Here is a 21,075-nt window from a genome sequence, read left to right as displayed (position 1 = left end):
CCGTAAAGGCTGCGGCGTGCCTCGAGGAAGGGGGCCCAGGGGCCAAGGAAAAGCAGACAGAGCAACAGAAGTCAGCGTCCTCTGGGTCAGGCGTCACTGGGACGTGGGGTGGACGTTTCCGTGGTTTAGTTCAGGATACGCATCACTAAAGCGAGGCTTGGGTTTGAGCAGTTGGAGACGCTCCTGTCCTGGTTGAACTCTGGAAGGCGAGCGAGGACGAGGTAAAAGAAGCATTTTATCCCAAGGGAGGAGCGCTCCAGGTGGGCTTTCTCTCAGCCTGCGAATACCAGGAGGTCTCGGAGGGATTCAGCTCCGTTTCCCGGATGATGATTCTGTGCCGGGTTTTGAAGGAAACCGGGCTGGAGGCACATTCCCGGCCCGCGAGATTGGGGCCCAGGGCTGTGGCTTCGCTGCCGGGACGGAGCCAGGACTCCACGGCAGTCACAGGACGGGAGCCTGGGAGCCTGGGAGCCTGGGTGTGTGCTGCTCACGGCTGCCTCACTGCTCAGGGTGTCCTGCTGCAAGTCAAGGGCTCGGAGCAAATGATTTGGGTCTCTGTCAGCTGCAGGCATGTATCCCAGAGCCCTGCTCACCGCGTCCCCAGGCAGGCCAGTGGCGCCAGGCAGTGCCAGCCTCCGGGCCCTTTCCACGCGGGAGCCCAGCCCAGCAGGGTTGACGGGGCGTCGTGTTTGAATGGCGCGAAGACCCCCGCAGCCCCGACCACGTCCAACTCAGCGGCCTCCCGGGGCCACGTGGTTTCAAATGACAGGGTTTTGCATCGAGGGAAGTGCCCGCAACGTGGCAGATCTGGAGCGGTCCTCCCGGAGGCTTTTCGCTTTCTCCGGCAGCGTCCTGCCCACGAAGGACAGGCGGTTGGCTTGTCCTGTGGAGCCAGGCCTGCGCCGTGTCACTTAGTGACCCACTTTAGCAGCTTTTTTGGACAGCGGGTCGGCCGGGCCGCGAGCTGCGGGGGCTGCTGTGCTGTTTTCTGGAGACGGGTTCCTTAGTGAAAGAAACTCAGCTAGGGATATTAAGGCAGCTCACCTAACTTGAGATTTTTGTGCGACCCTGGTGGTGCCGAGGGGAAGGACGGGGGGCTCCGGGGGCCGCTGGGTTCTTGACGGCAGGGAACTTGCCGAGGCCGTGTGCCAGTCGTGTCTTCTAAGCCCTCGTCTGGGCTTCTCTGCCGGGCTGTGCCCGCGGGCGGCCTGGGGCGCCTCGTGGCCACCCGGTCCCCCCGTGGGATCTGCCGCAGGGGTGCCGGGCGAGGCCGTCTTGCTGGTGGGGTGTGCTCCTGGCCCTCGGTGCGGGCAGATTCCTGCCGGAGCTTCCCTCTGGCTGCCCTGCTCTGGAACCGCCCACAGATCCCCCGCGTGGACGGGAAAGCTGTTGTCAGTGGGTTTGGCAGCACCTTTGTGCCTTAAACTTCGTTCATAGATAACGGAAAAGGCACGTCTTGCGTGTGGGAACCCTTTCACACAGCACGCCCGAGTGCACATGAGATGTCGGCGTCCTCCGGGGTCCAGGGCAGCCGTGGCGGTCGTTCTCACATGCAGCGTGCGTGCCCCGCGGGCCTCTGGGTTTGTGCACCGCCCCCCCCCCCCCCAGGTGTGGATGGGGTCATGCGCGTGCCCTCTGCTGGCGTGTTTCACACTTAAGCTCGTCTCAGACACCTGTCCGCATCCACCCAGACCTCGTTCCTCTCGGCGGCCACGGCGGGCGGCCATCCGGGTGCAGACGTCGGACGCGGGTTCACGGACTCGGTGTGTGGTGTTCCGTAGTTTGTGCCCGTGTGGGACCACATTTGCGTTGGCCGGCGTCTCGCTGCCGTCCGTCTCCCGTTGTCCCCGGGAAGGCCGCGGCAGACGTTCTTCGACCTCTCTTAGCTCATGTGTGTGCGTGGATCTGATGTGCGCGGTCAGCTCTTGGCGTGAAATTCCCGGGGCGAAGCCTCGTGCATCTGAGAGGGGCTGTTCGCAGCAACCGTTGGCTCGGCTTCGGGAGGATTTCTAGGGACGTGAGGAGCCGAACGGTGAGGCGGGGGCGGCTGGCCCGGCGCTCGGTTGGCACTGTGCTCCTTCTGTTCCAGGTCGGCTGGATGATGTGGAACTGGATGGTGTCCGCTCTGGCCACGGGAGCGGCCCTGGTCTTGTACGACGGCTCCCCCTTGGTGCCCACGCCCAACGTGCTCTGGGACCTGGTTGACCGGCTGGGGTAGGTACCCGAGACAGCACGCCGGGCCACAGAGCCACCCTGCGGTCGGCTGCCGTAGAGGAGGTACCTTCTCCGGGGTGCGTGGCGCCCCTCGGGGGGCGAGGGGGGGTGTGGGAGGTTGAAGTTGCCAAGGAAGGTGCGAAGGGGCAGGCAGTCCTGACCGGAGCCCAGCAAGGAGATGGGGAGTCTTCGTGTAGAGTTGGGGGGCCACCCCCCAGGGCCAGGAGTGGGTCTGAAACAATCAGGATATCAGGAGAGGGAACGTGATCCTGTTTCCAGGACTCTGGAATCCAAGAACTGGTGGGAAAGCTCAGGAGGAAGGGAGACAGGGCCACGGGGCCAGCGAGGGTTCTGGCTCACGCAGGGCTCCTCCAGCTCAAGGCTGAGGTGGGGTGTGAAACAGGCGGCTCGGGGGACGGCGTGGACGCGTACGGGAAGGGGGCGGGCGCAGGGTCTGGGCTTCCCACCGCCGGCCTTCTGGGCCCGATGGCGAGAGGGGAGTCCTGCCTTTGCCAGCCGTCCCGCGGTGCTGGCCTGCTGTCCCCTGGGTCTCCTCGAGCCCGTCAGGAGATTGCTCCACAATGCTCCCGCAGACGCTGTGTGAGGGGGTCTGTCCTCCGTGCGGTCCTGGCTCGTTCCTTGATCGAGTGATACGCGGGAATCCTGAGGAGCAGAGGCAGAACATGGGGAAGGACGCGGGGCCCCCTCTCCTAATTCCCCTCCTCCTCATCTCCGTGGGAAATGGTCAGGAGACCGACCGCGTGGGAGTGCTTCCTCTGCTAATGAGTTAATCGTAACCGACCGAGGTGTCCTCACCACTGTGCTGCGTGGTCACTGTTGGCCTAATGATCGTGGTTCCAGGAGTGAGAATATAGAACCAGCAGACCCTGGGGGCCCGGAAGCAGCCGTGCTCTGAAATGTGCTCGTTACTTTAAGTCTGAATCCGTTCACTGTGGGGAAACAGAGGAGCCACTAACGTTTTTACATCCTTGGCCATTAATATTTCAAATACAGCTTTGCCTGGCCTGGGTAATATTTAAATCCTGACATTTGGCTCCCGATATTGGTGAGGAAGGTTATTTCCTAATGAGACTGTTTTCCAACGAAAGGTTAATCGAATCTCTGGGAACATAGATGGTTTTAAGAGCTTTACCCTTAATACCTGTGAACCAGGCTCCAGGTGGGGACACTTTCTGGTGTGTGCGTGCGTGTGTGTGTGTGTGTGTGTGTGACAGGAGGGGGGTCAGAAAATGTGCATTATTGGGGTTCGATGCTAAAGAATTTGAAGGATGAAGAGCCCCAGGAAAACCCAGCTCTGTGTGTGTGTCTGTGTACGTGCACATGTGTATGTGTGTGCACGTGTGCACGAGGGTGAGCGACCGTGTGTAAGTGTGCGTGAGCAAGAGTGAGTGTATATGTGGGTGTGCCTGTGTGTGCGTGTAGGTGCGGGTCTGACACTCACAGGTCTGTGGTCTGGGCCCACGTGGTAGGCATGTCCTGAGCCCTGGTTGGCTCGTGCCCCAGATGTTGCCAGAGACGTGGCCTTGGCTGCCCTGGACCCGGCCGGGAGAGCCTGCCCACTGGGTTCGCAGAGGCTGGTGCGGCTGCACGGCCCCGGCGGGAGCCGAGGGGCGGGGAGAGTGCAAGGGCCTCAGGCCTCTGCCGCCTGCTCCCACTGCCAGCGGCGATCGAAAGGGGGGTGCGTGTCAGGTGAGGCGAAAATTAAAAACTGAGTCGCATGTGGTCACGTCAGATCCTGCCGGTTTATAGCACGAGCTGCGGCCCTTCCGAGCGGCTGAACGGCAGGGATCTTGTGGGGCCGTTTCAGGGCGTCTGGTTTTTAAAATAACGTCGATAAATGTAGGAATGAAATCCTCGCCGACTGATAACGTGCCGGCGCACGGACTCGCCCCCTCGGTTGGTGACTGGGCGCTTGCTGTGTCGGCACAGACAAGGTTCTTTCAAAGGACGGGCTTTCTTCGTCATTTGGGGTGTATTTCTGGGCTCTGGGAGTCTGGCTCGGGGAAAACTCGGGTGAGGGCTGGGGCCAGAAGTCTGGGGTCTTCTGTGTGGGCTGCGCCAGTAACTGGGCCTGCATCAAAGCCACCCGGATTACCCCGTGTCGCCTGTCTCTGAGTGCGAGAGTTCTCGGTGGAGCCTGGTGACGGGCCGACAAGCTCACCTTGCAAAGTGCACTTGCTGGACGGCCCTTTGCCGGTATCGTTTGTGCACCCGCGCGTATCTGGGTGTGCGCTCTGTGCCGTGTCCCCCGCCGGGCCCCGGGGCGTGCACGGTGGTGGAGGTGGACAGGTCCCTGTCCTCGAGGGGCTGGCACCCGAATGGGGGAAGGAGAGAGACAAAGAAGTGCCACTGGTGCCCTGGGGTCAGGGAGACCCTCGGAGGCAAGGGCACTGGGGCTGGGACTTGAACCTCCAGACCTGGGGAGGGGCCACGACACGTTCAGGCAGAGGGAATACGAGAGCCCAGGCCCTGAGCGGGACTGAGATAGGTGTGCCGGGGAAGGAGACCGTGGTGGCCTGAGCGCGAAGTCGATGTGGGGCCGGCCGAGGGGTCTTGATTTTATGGCTTCCTTTGGCCGAAAAAGAGAAAATTATCCCGTAATCGGGAGGATAGCGGGTTGTCGTGTGGGTCGTTATCTTCCACGGAGCCTCATGGTCCGGGGACCCAGGGTTCTGGGCATGTTAAGAGTCAGCGTGCAGACCTGTCCCTGCTGTACCCCGACGGTAAACACAGTGTCGTGACTCACTCTGAACTCAATAGCGAGCAGCAGTTCAGCCCAGGAAAGTGACGTATCTTGGATTTTGCAGACTTGTCAGCAATGAGTCACTAATTTTAGAAGGCTTCGGTGCATGGCCTATGCAGGAGCCCGAGAGTTTGTTTTCTTTCCCTCCCGTGCCCTTAGCATCACCATCCTTGGAACGGGTGCCAAGTGGCTGGCTGTGCTCGAAGAGAAAGACCTGAAGCCAAGTGAGTAAAGCGTGCCTCTCACAGCTCCCGGCCCGTTCCCCGTCTTGCCAGCCAGGCAATTCAGAGCTGCTCCGTTACCTGTTTCCTGCACGCAGGCCAGGCTACAGGTGTCGGACTTAGTTTTAATCTTTCCGTGGTCCTTCGCCCTAGTGGAAACCCACAGTCTCCAGACGCTTCATACAGTCCTGTCCACCGGCTCCCCGCTGAAAGCCCAAAGCTATGACTATGTCTACAGGTGCATTAAGAGCAGCGTCCTTCTGGGTTCCATCTCAGGTACGCTCCCGTCTGTGTGCTTGTGGGGAGGGGGTGCTGGAGGAGTCAGGACACGGGACACGACCGGGCCGGTCGCCCCCCAGCGCGCACAGCCTCTGACCCACACGCCTCTGTGCACGTCGGCTCTTCTTGTCCCTGGTCGTCAAGTTCGAGAAAGTCGCCGAGTTGGCAGATGCTGAACCGTGGCTCCTGGGGGAGATAATGCACCTACGTGTCTCACGTCAGTTACAATCTCATGTCCCGGAAACGGTTTTTTCTGGTAGATTCTGTTTTCTTTATTTTACAAAAGGGAAGACAGGTTCAGGAGTGTTGACCGGCTTGCTGGAGCTGCCCCACTAACGGGGCACGGTGGAGAGATTCTAACCCGGCGCAGCCGCCCCGGAGCCTGAGCTCCTCCCCTCGCGGTCCTCCGGTCCTCGCGGTGACGGGAGCTGGAGCCAGAGGGCAGGGCCCTCTGCCTTGTTGGACCTCAGCCGGGAATGTGCGTGTTGGGCATCTCGAGATTTTCACCGCTTGGTTCTCGGGTCACGTTCTCAGACGACCTTGAAAGCACCCTGAGTGTTGATTTTCGGGTTACAAAATTAGCGAGTAGGAGAATTTGTAACTACAGAATCTGTAAATACTAAGAATTGGCCGCGTATGAGAACAGTCGCTGCAACGTTGCGTATGTTCATTGAAAGCCGGAAATGACCTGTGTGCCCAGCAGAAGGGGATTGATGGAATCATTTATGGGGCACCCTTCGTTTTTGCAGCTGTTAGAAGGGAGATGATGACGATTTTTATTTAGATGGAAACTTACTTACTATAATTGAGAGGGGGTCGTGATGTGTTCAGAAAAGCAGACTCCAGAGTTATCAAGCGTGGGCGCCTTTGTAGATTGGAGAAAGGCACGTGTGCAGGTGCGTGGACGCCCGCGTGTGCGTATGGGCGTTGGGATTTCAAGTGGCTTTTTCTCCCCTTACTTTTTTCCTAACATAAAGTTGTGTGAAGATAATTTGTATATTCAGAATCCAAAAGGAAATAGGGTGGTGACCCCGCCCCCCCCCCCCCCATCCTCCTTCCCCAAGGAAGCCCGTGCCGGTTTCTGTCAGAGGCCGTCTGTCTGTGCGTAGGTGGCACAGCAGTGTTGGGGGGGGGGCATTTGACGTAGGGTTCCCGCTGTCCCACGTTTCCCCCTTAACGGTCCGACCCGGGCTTCGTTCTCCCGCAGCTCATCAAAATCTTTAGGTGACTGTGTTCTTCTGAAAGCACATCTTTCAAAGACGCCATTTGATTTGCCGGAAGCCCGAGGCTGAGGACGCCCCCGCCAGCCCTCCTCCTTCCAGCTGGACCCTTGGCTTGAGGCTGGGGGTCTTGGGCCGCTGGGGCGAGCAGGGATCCTGCCAACATCCGAGAGTGGTCTTGGGACCTCCCTTTCCCCTCTGGGCCTCAGTTTTCCCTCACGAGGAGTGGACTGTGGTGTGGGATCTCCAGGGGCCGACTGGGTGGGCACGCCGGGGCTCCGGTCCCTTATTTCGTGGAGTCATTGGCCTCACGACAGGCGACCTCCGTACATGGCTGCTGCCCGCGTACCACTCGGTGGGGTGCCGTGAAGCCCTGAGACACAACAGCCGTGCGTCCTGAGACAAGGCGGTCCTCGGGAGAAGCAGGAATAGGCTTGAGGAGCTCCTGTCTGTATGAGCAGGTTGTCTGCGTGGAGGGTCTCTGGCCGCTGGGAGGGGAGCCAGGTGTCGGGAGACTCACGTCCGCTCCTTACCCTCCTGAGAGTTGTGGGCCTTGAGCCACCCACGTTCCCTGCCCCAAATGCTGGTTTGTGGAAGCTTCGGGAAGTGGATTTCCACGGTACTGCTGGGCGATTCGGTGACATTCTAACAGCGGGGCGTTGCGGCTCAGAGCCTCTCGGCGCCGGGCCAGCGCTGTGTGTGTCACAGCGTCCCCTGAGAGCATCTGGTGCTCATCCGGGGGCCGTGCTGGCACCCCCCCCCCCCCCCCCCCCCGGGGCCCGGGGCGCTGAGATGAACGCGATCCTCGTTTTCATGGGGAGGGGAGCAAGGGGACAGTTGTCGGCAGCGGTGGGTCCGGCTTCGGGGGTTCCTGCCGCTCCTGTCTCCGTGGCTCTTGGGGCTGGACTCCCTTTCGAGTTCCTTCCTGAAACTGGAGTGTTTCCCGTCCCACGCTGCCTCGTGTGGGAGGCCCTCGCTGCACGGACCTCGGGGTTTCTGCTCTCCCAGCGGCCGCGTGCGTGCACACGCCAGCAAAGGGCCTCTGTGCGTGACCGTCCGCGAGACGGTGCCCGTGCCGTAGATCTGACGGGCGAAGCTTCCGTTTTCCCTGAGCCCGCGTCTTGAATTTCGAGGTGACCACGAGAGGTCATCTATTTTGTGCATCCTACGGCAGGAAGCCTTGGTCACAGAATAAATCCCCCAGACACGGGCGGTTTGCTGCAATTCCGTTTCTTCCTTTGGAAGCCGGAACCATCCGGGGGTTTTTCTGTATTCATCTCGAGAAAGAGTGGGACTAGCTGTCCTTTGGGGTCTCCCTCGTGGGGTGTTCCCCAGTAATAAACACGGCCGTTTGTCCCCGTCTTCTGAATGTGGATCTCCTTTTGTCGTGTCTGCAGGTGGCACCGACATCATCTCCTGCTTCATGGGCCAGAACTTTTCTGTTCCTGTGTACCGAGGGGAGATTCAGGCCCGGAACCTGGGCATGGCCGTGGAAGCCTGGAACGAGGAAGGTGACGGCTTCACTGACCACTTTTCTTTCTGTGCACGGGCGTGACCTGGATGCTTGGTGTCAGTTCTGCAGAACCTCCCGGAGCGGGGAGGCCCTGCTCGCCTGCAGAGTGATGCAGCTTCTCGCCCGGCCCTGCCCCAACCCCCTTCAGCCTGCCTGCCTGGGAAGTCGGTGTTGGGCCGGATCACAGTGGAGAGCTGTGTGTTCAGGAATAGCAGGAAGGCGGACGTTCCCCCGGCATCCAAACGTCGGAGATGCTGCTGAGGCTGCCGTACTGCCTTGCTAGTCCGACACCCTGACCTTGACGAGGACCCAGTGAGGGAGCTGGGGGTTGGCCTCTCTGGGTTGCTTTGTAGCCTGTTAGCAGCCACTGGCTATAAATCAGCAAAGCCTGTTTGTGTCTCCAGCACCAAACAGGGCCTGGCGTGTGGTATGTGCACTGCACAAATTTGCACCGCAGCCACCATTATTTCGACCTGGCGGAGTGCACGGGCAGGTTGTGCCCGCTCCCGTTTGCACGAGGGAGAGGGAGACACAGCAGCAGTCGTGCCCACACCAGGCTGCGAGCCTGGGGAGTGCAGGAAGGGTCTCTCCTGAAGTTCACAGAGAGTGTTGCCAGAGACCTTTCTGAAAATCCGTTCTTATCCTCAGAAGAAGGCTTTTCCCTGGTGCTGCCTGGGGTCATTGCTCACAAAAGTTCTTGGTTCCGTACATCTGTTTTCCTCCCCACCGTCCAGCCATTTCTCTTGGCTCTGGCTGCCGCCGCGTCCGGTGGCCTGCTCGGGAGGAGATGCTCCTGGCAGAGAGAAACCGACGCTTCCAGAGGCACACGCTTACCTGTCTGCCCGTCTTCTGTCTCGGGGCTTCGGTGGGATGACATGAGCTAGGCGAGGTGATGGACACGCGATAACCCGGGAGCCTCCGTGGATGCGTGGGGGGTGATGGCTTCTCAGTGCAAGTCCCGCCCTGCTGCACTGTGGAAGGTGCTGGATAGACGGGCACCAGCCGGCTTTCCGCAGGCCCACTCAGTGGGAGTGGGAGGGACGCGGCCTGGCCCTGTCTCCGTGGCCTCCATGGCCTGTGCTGTGCCTGGGGCTGGAATCCAGGCTGCCCTTGTGGCAGCACGTGTGCCTCAGTGCCACCTGTTGAGCTCACAATGTGGCGATAGAGAGAGAGGGTGAAGGTGGGTACCCCGTGATGCCGGAATTCTACCCCTGGAGAAGCATTTGCACCTGTGAGCAAGGAGACCTGTGTGAGGGTGCTCCCGTGGTGTGTGCGCAGGTGCCCCCCGTGGTGTGTGTGCGGGGGCTCCCCCTGGTGTGGCGTGGGGGCTCCCCCTGGTGTGGGTGCGGGTGCTCCGCGTGGTGTGGGTGCTCCCCCTGGGGTGTGCGCAGGTGCTTGCCCTGGTGTGGGCGCGGGTGCTCCCCTTGATGTGTGCGTTCTCCGCGTGGTGTGCACACGAGTGCTCTCACTAGTGTGGGCGCGGGTGCTCCCCGAAGTGTGCGTGTAGGTGCTCCCCCTGGGGTATGTGCGGGTGCTTCTCGTGGTGTGCGTGGGAGTGCTCCCCATGGTGTGTGTGTGTGTGGGTGCTCCCCGTGATGTGTGCACGCTCCCCGTGGTGTGCGTGGAAGTGCTCCCCATGGTGTGAGTGCGGGTGCTCCCCCCCAGGGTGCGTGGGAGTGCTCCGCGTGGTGTGCACGCGAGTGCTCCCCCTGGGGTGGGCGCGGGTGCTCCCCGTGATGTGCTTGTGCTCCGCGTGGTGTGCACACGAGTGCTCTCACTGGTATGGGCGTCGGTGCTCCCCCTGGGGTGGGCGCAGGTGCTCCCCTTGATGTGTGCGTGCTCCCCATTGTGTGCGTGTGGGTGCTCCCCGTGGTGTGTTTGTGAGCTAGGGAGCAGAGCTGGGAACGACAGAGAGGTGCGTCTCTGGAGGAATAAATGCTCGTGATTGCACACGGGAAATCACAAGCCCCGAACGACCCGATTGGAACACCACGTAGTAGATGAGTCCCCCCGGTGCCACACTGGGAGCGGCGCTGGACACGCGCCGCGTGAGGCCGGTTACGTGGTTCGGAAACACACAGGACAGTGTCGGTGGAGTGAAAGTATTGACCCCCGTGTGGGAAAAACAAATCACCTATCGAGGAGAGGTGGGGGGGAACGCGCCGGGAAGGAAGGTCTTCAGGGGAGGAGTGAGCGCGGCTTCCAGGGGCGCTGACGTGACCAGGGGCGCGCTGTGCCTTCCCGTGGGTCCCACGCACGCGCACGGCGCGGCGCGTAAGGGGCGGCTAGCGAGGGGGCGGGGAGAACCCCAGGGGGCGTGGCTGCCGTGGGTGCTGAGGTTATTTTGCATTCTTCCCAAACCAGGAAAGGCGGTGTGGGGAGAGAGCGGGGAGCTGGTGTGCACCAAGCCGATCCCCTGCCAGCCCACGCACTTCTGGAACGATGAGAACGGGAGCAAGTACAGGAAGGCCTATTTCTCCAGGTTCCCAGGTACGTGGGCTGCGGGCGCAGACTCGGCCTGGCCGGGCCCGCGGGCTCCGCTTCTGGATGTGCCCTCCGCCCGCGCGCTGGGGAGCGGCTCACAGCCCCTTCCGCCAGAGGGGCGATGGTGAGCGTCTGCTCAGATTCTTGTCACCTTCAGCTCGACGCCGTCACGGGAAACCGGCGTCCGGGTTTAACTTACCCTTAACCGGCCCGTGTGCGCAGAGCCCCTGCGCCCCAGTCGCTGCTGCCGGGAGCCGGCACGAGCCAGTGGTTTGCCCGCGGGAGGGCTGCGGACGCGCACGCTTACCCAGGACTGTGCGGCCCGCTCAGGGGGAAAGGGCGTGTGCAAGCGGATTCTGGCCCGGACTCTTCCTTCTGCCCCACGCACCCTCACCTGGTCCTCACCGAGGGGCTGGACAGTGGGGTGGTTTACAACCCGCTGGTCACTCTGGCGCAGCCTGACGCCCTCTCGGTTCGTCTTCTGAGCGACGCCTTGTCCCAGAGCCCGGAGGTGTTTTATTTAGAGCTCTGCTTCCTGCCCCCCCCCCCCCCCCCCCCCCTTGTCTCAGAAGCACTGCTGAGCTCCCGCAGCTGCGCCATTCGCGGTTCAGCAAGCCCTCTGTCCCAGAGCGGTTTAGTCCAAGTACTTGCTTTGGTGTCTAAAAAGTGACCCGATTTTGCATTAACCACGTGTGGACGGTCTGAGAAGGGCAGGTGACCGTTGGTGGCAGAATTTGCCGTGGACCTCTCCCATTTCCTGCTTGGCCTTGCGTGTTGGCACAACCTGCGTAGGACCACCGTCCTGGCGCCACACTTCCCACTCGGGAGTCGCCGTTGCGTCTCCATTTTTGCCTTGGCTGCCAGGAGAATCGGACTTGAAATCATTGCTTGATCATAGGATTCCGCTTATCCCCAGGACAGAAGTTCTGATTCTCCTTAAAGAATCTCATCATATAGTCAGTTTTGTAAGCAGATGCCTCAAGTACTTCCTGCGAGTAGGTGCAGACTAGGAACCAGTATGCACAGAGGAAGGCAGTGAAGACAGTGGGACCCTGCAGCTGTTGGTCATGGACCGGGTGAACACGGGTTGAACCTGACCGTCTCTCCACTCCCCAGCACTGGGAGATTCTTACACTGTATTGGAATTGATGGTTAAAGAAAATGGTTGGAAGGCAAGGTGGTCCTTGCTGTAGCCGGAAGGAGACTCCCAGACACCCTTGGGCTGGGTGAGAATGTAAGCAGGCAGTGATATCCAAGAAATCAGCGAGCGAAGAGCAGAAGTTCAGCACAGAGGGCGTAGTATCTCTTTTGTGTTTGGAAAGGAAGTCTATGTGTGTAAGTCTGTGAATAAATGCACGACAAAGGGTTGTCTGAGTGGGGGAATTATGAGTCGTTTTGGTTTTCTTCATGACATCTTACTGTTTTTATTTATTTATTTTTTAAATTTTTTTTTTCAACGTTTATTTATTTTTGGGACAGAGAGAGACAGAGCATGAACGCGGGAGGGGCAGAGAGAGAGGGAAACACAGAATCCGAAACAGGCTCCAGGCTCTGAGCCATCAGCCCTGAGCCTGACGCGGGGCTCGAACTCATGGACCGCGAGATCGTGACCTGGCCGAAGTCGGACGCTTAACCGACTGCGCCACCCAGGCGCCCCAACATCTTACTGTTTTTAAAAGCCTAGTAAAAACTTAAAGAGAAATGAAAAACAGACCGAAGAAAGATTCAGACCGTTCTGATTCTACAGAGCAATGACTTCAGCTCTGAGTTTCCTGGCAGCCAAGGCAAAAATGGAAACAAAATGGGCACAGGGAAGTGTAGAGGACACGGGACAGTAGGCCTGCCCACGAGCTGCCAGGATGTTGGGCTTGATGACAGGGAGACGGCCAGTGTCCCTCAGCCCTCGTCAGCAAAAGAGTCCAAAGCGGACGGAGGTCCCGAGTCCAGTAAGAGAAGGGTGTGACTGTGCGATTTGTCCGTGATGGCGCGTCTGTGTACGTGGAAAGCTGTGCCACTGTTCTTTAATGTACAAAAGTATGTGCTCACTGTAAGAGGTTCCCCGCGCTGGATCTCCAGGGGGGAAAGCAGGAGAAGGCCGGGTCTCCCCCTTCACGCTGGCATGCTTGTCCCCAGGCACCATCGCTCACGGGGGGGGGGGGGGGGGGCGGCGCAGAAGCAAAGCCAGTCTGCCGTGGACACAGGGGGAGCTGCAGGCCTGCGGAAGCCCACGAGGAAGCCTGCGACAGCCTGGCACCAGAGCCACCAGCCCCTTGTGAATTCCTCCTCCCGACTTTGTTTTGTACGAGGCGGACCCATTTCGCTGTCACAAATGACCGCTCCTTCAGGGTGCATTTGCGTCTTCCGTTTTGTCTCCATTTCCGGGGCCGTGCGTTAATTATCAAACTCCTGGGACACCGGGCTCCACATAAACCAGACCGTGTGCCAGCACGGGCGCCCGAGTCCCCACATGAGCAGGACAGGCCCTGCTGCTGTGTCTGCGGCTTTCTGTGTCCCGGGACTGCGCGTACAAAGCTGGTCCCCTGAGTGGCCAACCCGTGTGTTCCTGCCAACACCCCACACGTAGCACCTGCAGTCCCGGGAAGTTTTCCCTGTTTGTGGGGGTGAATCTTTTGCCAGTGCGGTCGGGGGGGGGGGGGTTCGTTCTTCACCTTGGGGAGGAGGGAAGAAGGACCTTGAGGCCTACGGTCCTCTTCTGCGTCAGAATAAGTGACCTCGGGGGTCCTTTGGTCTCAAACCGCCTCCCAGGGACCACCCTCCCTGTGGACGGACGGACGGACGGACGGACGGACAGGCGCCCTGACTTCCCTCTCAATGGGCCTTAATCCACGCTACTGGCAGCGTGTGGCCATGACGGTGAACGAGCAGCAGCAGAGTGTGTTGTTGGGGTGGCGCCTCCCGGACGGTTGTGAGCTGATTGGGTTAGCCCCTTGGGTCCGGAAGCTTCTGTAGGATTGGAGGGGGAGGGGTGCTCTCGGTGAAGATGCCACGGCTGGTTTTAGTTGGCATTTTCCCTTCCGGGCCGCAGGGGCCCCCTCGTTTCGGGAGGCGAGGCTGCCCCTGGTGGCTGCAGGGAGCGGCACGTGCTTGTGATTATTCACACCCGTCCGGCCTCCTCCGTTTGTGTGGCTGGTGGGGGGTCACCGCATCTGCCGGCGGCGGGAGGAGGCCTTTGGCTGGTTCAGCCGCTCCCTTGGCAATCGCCTTAGATGGCCGGCGGCGTGGGGGGAGGGCGTGGCCGAGGCTGGGGCCTTGATCCCTTGGGGTATTAGCTTTGCTGCACCCCAGGGCGAGGGCCAGCCCGGGACCCCGCCACACAGGGGGAGGTAGCTGCCTGGTTTCAGGGTCACCTCTGATCCGCCCGCCCCCACCGCCTTGCACGTCCCCCGGGTTTCACCAGCTACTCAGCTCTGTCCACACGGCTGGTGCCTTAGCTCAGGCCTCCGTTGCTAGGACTGTCGCAGTTTTCTGCCACTGGTCGTGCTGCCTCTGTTTTTCTCATTGAAGAGCGGCCCGGACCCCTCCGGACCGTCTTTCTCGGCTGTCCTGGACCACCCCGTCCTCCTAAAGCGTGGCCTGTGGTTCCTACCGTTCAGTCAGAGGGCCTTCCCCCGAAGCTCCCACTGACCTTCCCCGGCCCCTCCGGCATCCTCACTGCTGGGGTCGGCGCCCCTGACTTCCCGGGGTCCCTGTCGGGTGGGCCCTGCAGGAGTGGTGTTTCTTGCCTGCTGGTGCGGGTCGGAGCCGGGTGCACGGGGCCCCCACTGGAAGAGGTGCTCCTGGGGCGGGCGCTGTCTAGGTCACATCTGCCCCTGGCTCCCCAGAGCCGCCCCTCTTCCTGGTTTCTGAGCCTCAGCCGCGTCTGCAGACGGGCATTAACGTTGGGGAACCATGCGAATCGTGTTGCCGTCAGGCCCGCGTGGGCATCTGTCCGGGCAGCCAGTCGGGACCCCTTCTCCTCAGGGTGACTGAGTACGTCTGCCTCCCTGCAGGTGTCTGGGCACATGGTGACTACTGCAGAATCAACCCCAAGACCGGGGGCATCGTCATGCTGGGCCGGAGGTGAGGGGTCTTCCCGAGGCATCGAGGCAGGGACAGGAGGCAGCCTGCGTCTGCTGCCCGAGGGCCGGGGCCGGGCCCGATCCACGTTTCCGTGCCCCAGGGTGGGGTGGGAGGCCTGTGGCCAAGGTGCGGCCAGCGTCCGTCCACAGTAGCAGCCGCCCTTTCAGACCTGGGATGTGTGGGTATTGGCCACATGCCACACCTGTGCAGGTGGGAAGGGACAGTGAGGGGACAGGTGTGTCCACACAAAGGGGACTCCCTTGTTGTCTGGCTTTTGGTTGAGAGAGAGAGAGAGAGAGAGAGAGAGAGAGAAGGTGGCTGGTGGGGATAAAGAGCAGGGGAGGGAGCCTTCGTGACGGGGCCCGGTGTTGCCATGTGGCAAGGCGGTGGTGGCCCCCACCCCCGATCCCCGTGCGACGAGCCTCACTCAGGAGCTCCTGTGTTTGTGACCGCGTCTCTCTTTCCAGTGACGGCACGCTCAACCCCAACGGAGTGCGATTCGGCAGTTCGGAAATCTATAACATTGGTACGCATTTTCCCTTGCTCCTGAAATCGTTCTTAGGTCATCCCAGAGGGGGGCAGCCTGTCCTAGCGGGGAGCCCCGGGGCCCGTTTTACAAAGACCCCACCTTTTGGCATAACTCTAGCCCGTTTGCCTCAGCCGTGGGAATGGACAGTTGTGAACTTACCTGGTCCACGTTGCTTATAGCCGTAAGATCCCAGAGCGGTATTCTTGAGGTCACAGGGTCCCATCCCTGTTCCGTCACCTTGTATTTTCACAGCGAGCTTCCTTGGGTTGCGTAGTTGTGTCTGCTTTTTATGGGTGAAGAAGAAGCACAGAGAGGTTGTGTGATTGCTGGAGGTCACACAGCACCATTCAGCACACTAAATAAGGACAGCTGCACAGTCATCCGTGGGCCTTTAAAATGCCCACCAAGGCCATAAAATCAGCCTTCCGAGGAGGTGGCTTCCTGCCGCTGTCACATCAAGGTTGTTTGCGCAGCCGGGGCGGAGAAGTCCTGATCTGTCTGCTCCCAGCCTTTGGTCCCCCCACCAGTGGAGCCCCCACCACGGGCCTTTGCTTCCTTTTTATTTTTAAATTCATTTGTAGTTAAGTAAGTCAGGCCTGAGTTTGGCTTCTTGGAACCGTTCAGCTCGAGCTGCAGCTGTGCCTGTCACCAGCGATGGGCGTTCTGCTTGTCCCCCGGGGGGCTGTTCCCCGGGGAGGGGGGAGGGGGGCCGGTGCGAGCGTGTGGCCCCTTCCCCTGTCTCTGCAGTGGAGGCCTTCGAGGAGGTGATGGACAGCCTCTGTGTCCCCCAGTACAACAAGGACGGGGAGGAGAGGGTGCTTCTGTTCCTGAAGATGGCGTCCGGCCACGCCTTCGGGCCCGACCTGGTGAAGAGTATCCGCCACGCCATCCGCCGCGGCCTCTCCGCGCGGCACGTGCCCAGCGTCATCCTGGAGACCAAGGGCATCCCGGTAGGTGCCCCGCCGGGCTCCGCCCCGCCCCCGCCCCCGGCAGCCGCGCCCCGGGCGCCCCCCACGCGGCCCGGCCTCTCCCGAGGAGCGAGCTCACGCTCTGTGTGTCGTTTGTCCGCGTTGCCTGGCAACGCCATCTTTTTTTTCTCTCCCACCATCTCTCTCTCTCTCTCTCTCTCTCTTTTTAACCCTTCCCGACTTGCCTTTCGAGTAACTTGTGCTCAGTGCCTGTGTTGGGAAGGTAGGCGGGCCGGGCCCTGCGCATCCACCTGGCTTCCCCCCCCCCGCCCCGGGCAGGCTCGGTGTTCTCGGAATTATTAACGAGAAAATGAATTTTGACGGTACGAAGAGCCGCTGGCGGCTGCTGCCCTTGCCTTTGCATTTTGAGTTGTGCCCGTGGAAAGAAGACCCGAGTCTATTTAGAGGCTCGTCCCCCCCTTGCACTTTGTTCAGGCTCTGAGTGGGGGAGGAGGCGTGCCCAGATGGGATCTCAGCGTTCACTCGGACCGCCGACGCGGCGAACGCGTCCGTCAGCCCACAGCAGAAACTGCCGAGTGCGTGCGTCCGCGCGCGTGCACGGAGCCCGCCGATCGCACCGGGCTGGCCTGTCTCCGAGGCCTGCCGAGTAGCTGTTCGCTGAGGGGGTGGGGCTGGGGGTGGGGGGCAGCTGAAGCAGGGCCCTGATGTTGCCACGAGCAGGGATGCATACGTGGGGTGCGGGCAGGGCTGGGACTTGCTACACCGTCCGTGCAGTTGTCACATTTTGGTTAAGGCACAGCTCGGGAGTTCTGTCTGTCTGTCTGTCTGTCTCTCCCGGTCGGTGACTCCTGATGACTCCGGAGACGGTGGCTCTCTCAGGGAGGGAGGGACACTTACTGCCTTCTCCCGATGAGGGCCTAAGGCTTTCCTTCGGTGAACCGGTTCTGTGTGCTTCGGGCACATTCTGAGTGACTAGAGTTTGATCTTCCCCTTGGCTTTCTCTTGTTGAGACGGAAAGTGTGTCCTTTGCTGCCGGGAGGGTTATTCCCCAGCCGTGTCCGCTCACGGGGATTCAGTGGAGACACGGGACGTGGTGACCGTCTTTTGTCCTCAGCCTGGCGCCCGGGTCCCTGTCAGCCCAGCTCTGTCTCTGCTCGCTCTCCCCAGGTGCTGTCCCCTCTGGTTGGGCTGGGGAGTCATTGCAAGGGTTCCTCGAGGTTTTTCAAGGCCCCGTGTTTTCCGGTCCTCGTGCTCTGCCCTGACGGACCGGGTTGGCCCTGTGCGTTGCCGAGCTGGGGAGGGGCGGCCCAGCCACGGAGACTCGGGGCCCTGGGGGCACGGCGAGGCTGGTGGGTGCCAGGCGGCCGCTCTCGGTGGAGAAGCCTGGCCCGTCCCGATGGGAGGCAGATGGCGGTTATCTCTCAGGGAGGCCCGAGCTGGAGCTGGGCAGTTTCTGCCTCCCTGCCACCCTTCTCGCCAGAGGACACAGTAGCGGGATTTTTCCGAAACGAGGCCTTCTTTGTTTTGTCAGCTGACGGAGGGTATAAATTATTAGCTCCCCCGAGTCGTTCTTGGACCTGTCGTAGAAAGCTTACACGCACACGAAGCAGGTGAGACTCCTGCTTTTCGGGGTGAGCGGGGCTGACGCCCGAGTGACAGGCATTCCCCCGGAAGCCAGCACTTAGATCCTTAATTAGTTCACACGTCGCCTGAGTCTTTCAAGTGGATGAATTTTAATTACATCTCAGGTTTAAAAAAGTGGTGCCCGTGGAGGAGAGTCGAGGGCACCGGCGGTGTTATTCACGGGCTCTGTCCTGCCGTCTCTTGGCCTGACGCCCACACTGCCACCAGAAGCCTGTTGGGACCACGGGCCGGGCCCACGAGGCGTGGATTCGAGAGGGAGCTTTGAACGTTTGGGAGGCTTCTGACTGCGAGGAATGTAGTGCCCTGGCCGGCCCAGACGAGGGTTCTGAGGAGGGATCTGGGGAGGTGTCGGGAGGCTCCCGGACGAGCTCCCTGGCGAGGGGATCGGTGACGAGGGGCAGGGAGCCGCTCGCCGCTTGCACGGAAGTGACGGCTGGGTCGGACGACACAGGGAGGTGTCGTGACGTCAGGAAAAGTAACCAAGTAGAAATAGTCTAGCGGCGAGCGCCGAGAACCCCACCCGCAGTGCGGGGAGGGGCGCTGGCACCCCCGACTTCACGCCCGAGGGTACAGACCCGGGTTGAGGGATCGGCCCTCAGCCCCCCAGACGCCGGCCGTGGTGGAAAGCCGCCTTCCTGGGCACGCCTGCCCGGCTGCCGGGTCGCCCTCGGTCTGGCTGCAGGTGGAGGCCATTCGGTCTTGGTCGGGACAGCCAGACGTCGGAGCCCGAGGGGTCTTTTCCCCTGAGGGCTCAGGTCCCTTTCTGTCTGTTTTCTCTGCCCGCCCTGGCAGTACACCCTCAACGGCAAGAAGGTGGAAACGGCGGTGAAGCAGGTCATTGCTGGAAAGGCCGTGGAGCACCGAGGGGCCTTCTCGAACCCCGACACCCTGGACTTGTACAGGGACATCCCCGAGCTGCGGGACTTCTGAGTGGGACCGGCTCGCACCACACTCGGCCACACGTGCCTGTGCTGTGACTTCCGTGGCTTCCAGAAAGCGCTTAGACACCTTTAGCCCTTGGGAAGGCAAGCGTCTGCGGGCTTGGGGAAGATCGTCTCTGATCTGCAGCTGCATCCGGCGGGGGCCCGAGTCTCCCCGGACCAGAGGCTGAGAGGGAGGAGCGTTTGGTTGTGCGTGTGGCAAGGCTTCGAGGGTGTGTGTGTCTTCCCACCTGCGCCCTGGCACGCGCTGCCGGGCGCCGGGGCTCGCCCGTGTGGGGGTGGTCACGGCCGACGGCCACGGCCACGGCCACGCTCCGGGCACCGGCTGGCTTTCTGGCGACGGCACACCCCCGCTGCAGCCTTGCACCTGTTGCTTTCTTTTGCTCTCTTAACGTGTGAAGCTGTGTGTTCTCCTGGCTCAGGGCCCGTCCGTCTGCTGTCGCCCGTGAACTGCCCCCCGCGGCCGACCACCCCTGCGCGTCTGTGTCTGTGTGCATCGCACCGGGTCCCTGCGGTTCCTGGCGGGGCCGTGTGCTCTGACCCGTAGGTGGAAGCTCCCTCTGGAGGACACGGGGGTTCTGTGCTTTAACTGGGTCCCTTTATCTTGTGGACTTTGAATGGTTTCAGAACGTTTTAACGTCCGTTGTCTGCCGTGCGGGGGCATTCGCGGAACTGGCCGTGCGCCCTGCGGGGTGGCGGTGCTCTCGGGGAGTTGGCGGGCCGCCCGGGCGGCCGTCACGGGGTCCTCCCCAGACGGAGCTGCCTGGCCTCGGGGGACACGGCCTCGCCGCGCCCTCCACCCGGAGCCCTGGGAGCCTCAAGTCGCAGCTGTGATACCCACACTTGTGAATCGAGTGCCGGGTGCCACAGCCGGGTGGCTGGTACGCACTTTTGGTTCAGCGTGTTGATTCCTGTAATCCTAACGTTTGTTTCTGTACTTGTGAAAACTGAGCGCAACGAAAACCTTTCTCGAATCCCTTTTCTTCTGGATGACAAAAACACGGGGAAAAAGCGCCATGAAGAATTTATACAATAAACACATGCACACACGCGCATATACACATGCGTGCACAAATCTGTTCACGTGCGGCGGGCCGGTACGTTTTCTCTGGAGGGGGTGACTGGATCCGAGGTCCCGATGCTGCCTGTGCCGCAGAACCAGCTGGGAGCCCTGCCTTGGGGGAGACGTTTGGCCACGTGGTTGGAGCCTTCCCGCGCCCCTGGTATTTAGCACCCGTCCGGGGTGACCAGATGGCCAGCGAGGACTTCTCCGCGTGGAGCCGGCACCCCAGAGGAGGGCGCTGTCCTTACCCCGGACTCGCCCACGGTCCCAGGAAGCCAGGTGTCTGGATAACAGCCCTTGTCGTTGCAGGAGCTGTGGGTCTGGCCGCGTGTCACCGAACCTGGGCTCAGCCCAGCGGGGCTTCCTTTTCTCCTGTCCCGGGAAGCTGGAGGCAGGTGTGTGCCCGGGGCCGTGCGGTAGCTGCCGGATGGCCAGCGCGCGTCCGTGCCCTGCCCGCCCTCCGTCTCCGCCTGCCTCCCAGCTCCCATCGTGTTCCAGGCAGGAAGGAGGAAGTGACGGGAGGGCTGGGTGAGGGGCAGAAACCACCCCCACCCCCAGCCTGTCCCCTTTCAATCGGCCAAACGGTGGGTTTTCTGGAAAACCCACCCTTTGCACATCTGCTTGTGCCTGAGTGACCAGAGGTGGGCCATACACGGCCACCCCTCGCTGCAGAGGACTCTGGAGGTCTGAGCATTTTAAACAGGACCTGTTACCTTTTTCCTATTCGTTTCCTGTTGCTGCTGTAACAAATTACCACAAAGCCAGTGGCTTAAAACACAAATGTATTACAGTTCTGGAGGTCAGAAGCCCGATGCAGGTGTCACTGAGGGAAAGTCAAGGTGCAGGCAGGCTGCGTTCCTTCTGGAGGCTCCAGGAGAGACTCCCTTCCTTGCCTTTTCCAACCGCCAGAGGCGCCCTCGTCCTTGGCCGGTGGCTCATCCCTCCCTCCGTCCCCAGAGCCTGTGGCGGCTCCTGCCTCCCTCTGCCACACAGGAGACCTCTGAGATACGGTGGCTCCACTCGAATAATCCAGGATAATCCCCCTATTGTAACATCTACTGATGAGCAAAGCCTAATTCCACGTGCAGCCTTAACGCCCCTGACCACGGAACCTCACGTTTCCACCCGGCACGTCTGGGGCCTCGTCCTGCCTGCCTCACTTTGCCCACCTGGCCGGGTCCCGCCGCTGAGGAA

At 61.2% G+C, this 21,075-nt stretch overlaps 1 protein-coding gene across 2 annotated transcripts in view; it reads left to right on the top strand.

Annotated features, from left to right (window-relative positions):
- AACS (acetoacetyl-CoA synthetase) overlaps window positions 1-19,875 on the top strand; it is a 52,422-nt gene extending 32,547 nt beyond the window's left edge. The window contains exons 10-18 of one of the 2 annotated variants that reach the window (XM_047828181.1): window positions 2,090-2,214; window positions 5,138-5,202; window positions 5,353-5,475; window positions 8,096-8,209; window positions 10,576-10,701; window positions 14,706-14,775; window positions 15,243-15,301; window positions 16,096-16,254; window positions 18,670-19,875. In XM_047828181.1, the coding sequence (XP_047684137.1) occupies window positions 2,090-2,214; window positions 5,138-5,202; window positions 5,353-5,475; window positions 8,096-8,209; window positions 10,576-10,701; window positions 14,706-14,775; window positions 15,243-15,301; window positions 16,096-16,254; window positions 18,670-18,854 (1,026 nt within the window). In that variant the 3' untranslated portion in view covers window positions 18,855-19,875. Of the gene's footprint in view, window positions 1-2,089; window positions 2,215-5,137; window positions 5,203-5,352; window positions 5,476-8,095; window positions 8,210-10,575; window positions 10,702-14,705; window positions 14,776-15,242; window positions 15,302-16,051; window positions 16,255-18,669 lie in introns of both variants that reach the window. The other variant, XM_047828182.1, reaches the window with a different exon arrangement.
- Window positions 19,876-21,075: the final 1,200 nt, after the last annotated feature.

This window comes from Prionailurus viverrinus, chromosome D3, assembly GCF_022837055.1.
Source record: "Prionailurus viverrinus isolate Anna chromosome D3, UM_Priviv_1.0, whole genome shotgun sequence".
Taxonomy (NCBI): domain Eukaryota; kingdom Metazoa; phylum Chordata; class Mammalia; order Carnivora; family Felidae; genus Prionailurus; species Prionailurus viverrinus.
Note: the sequence above shows the minus strand (reverse complement) of the source record. Positions and strands in the feature narration are given on the sequence as shown.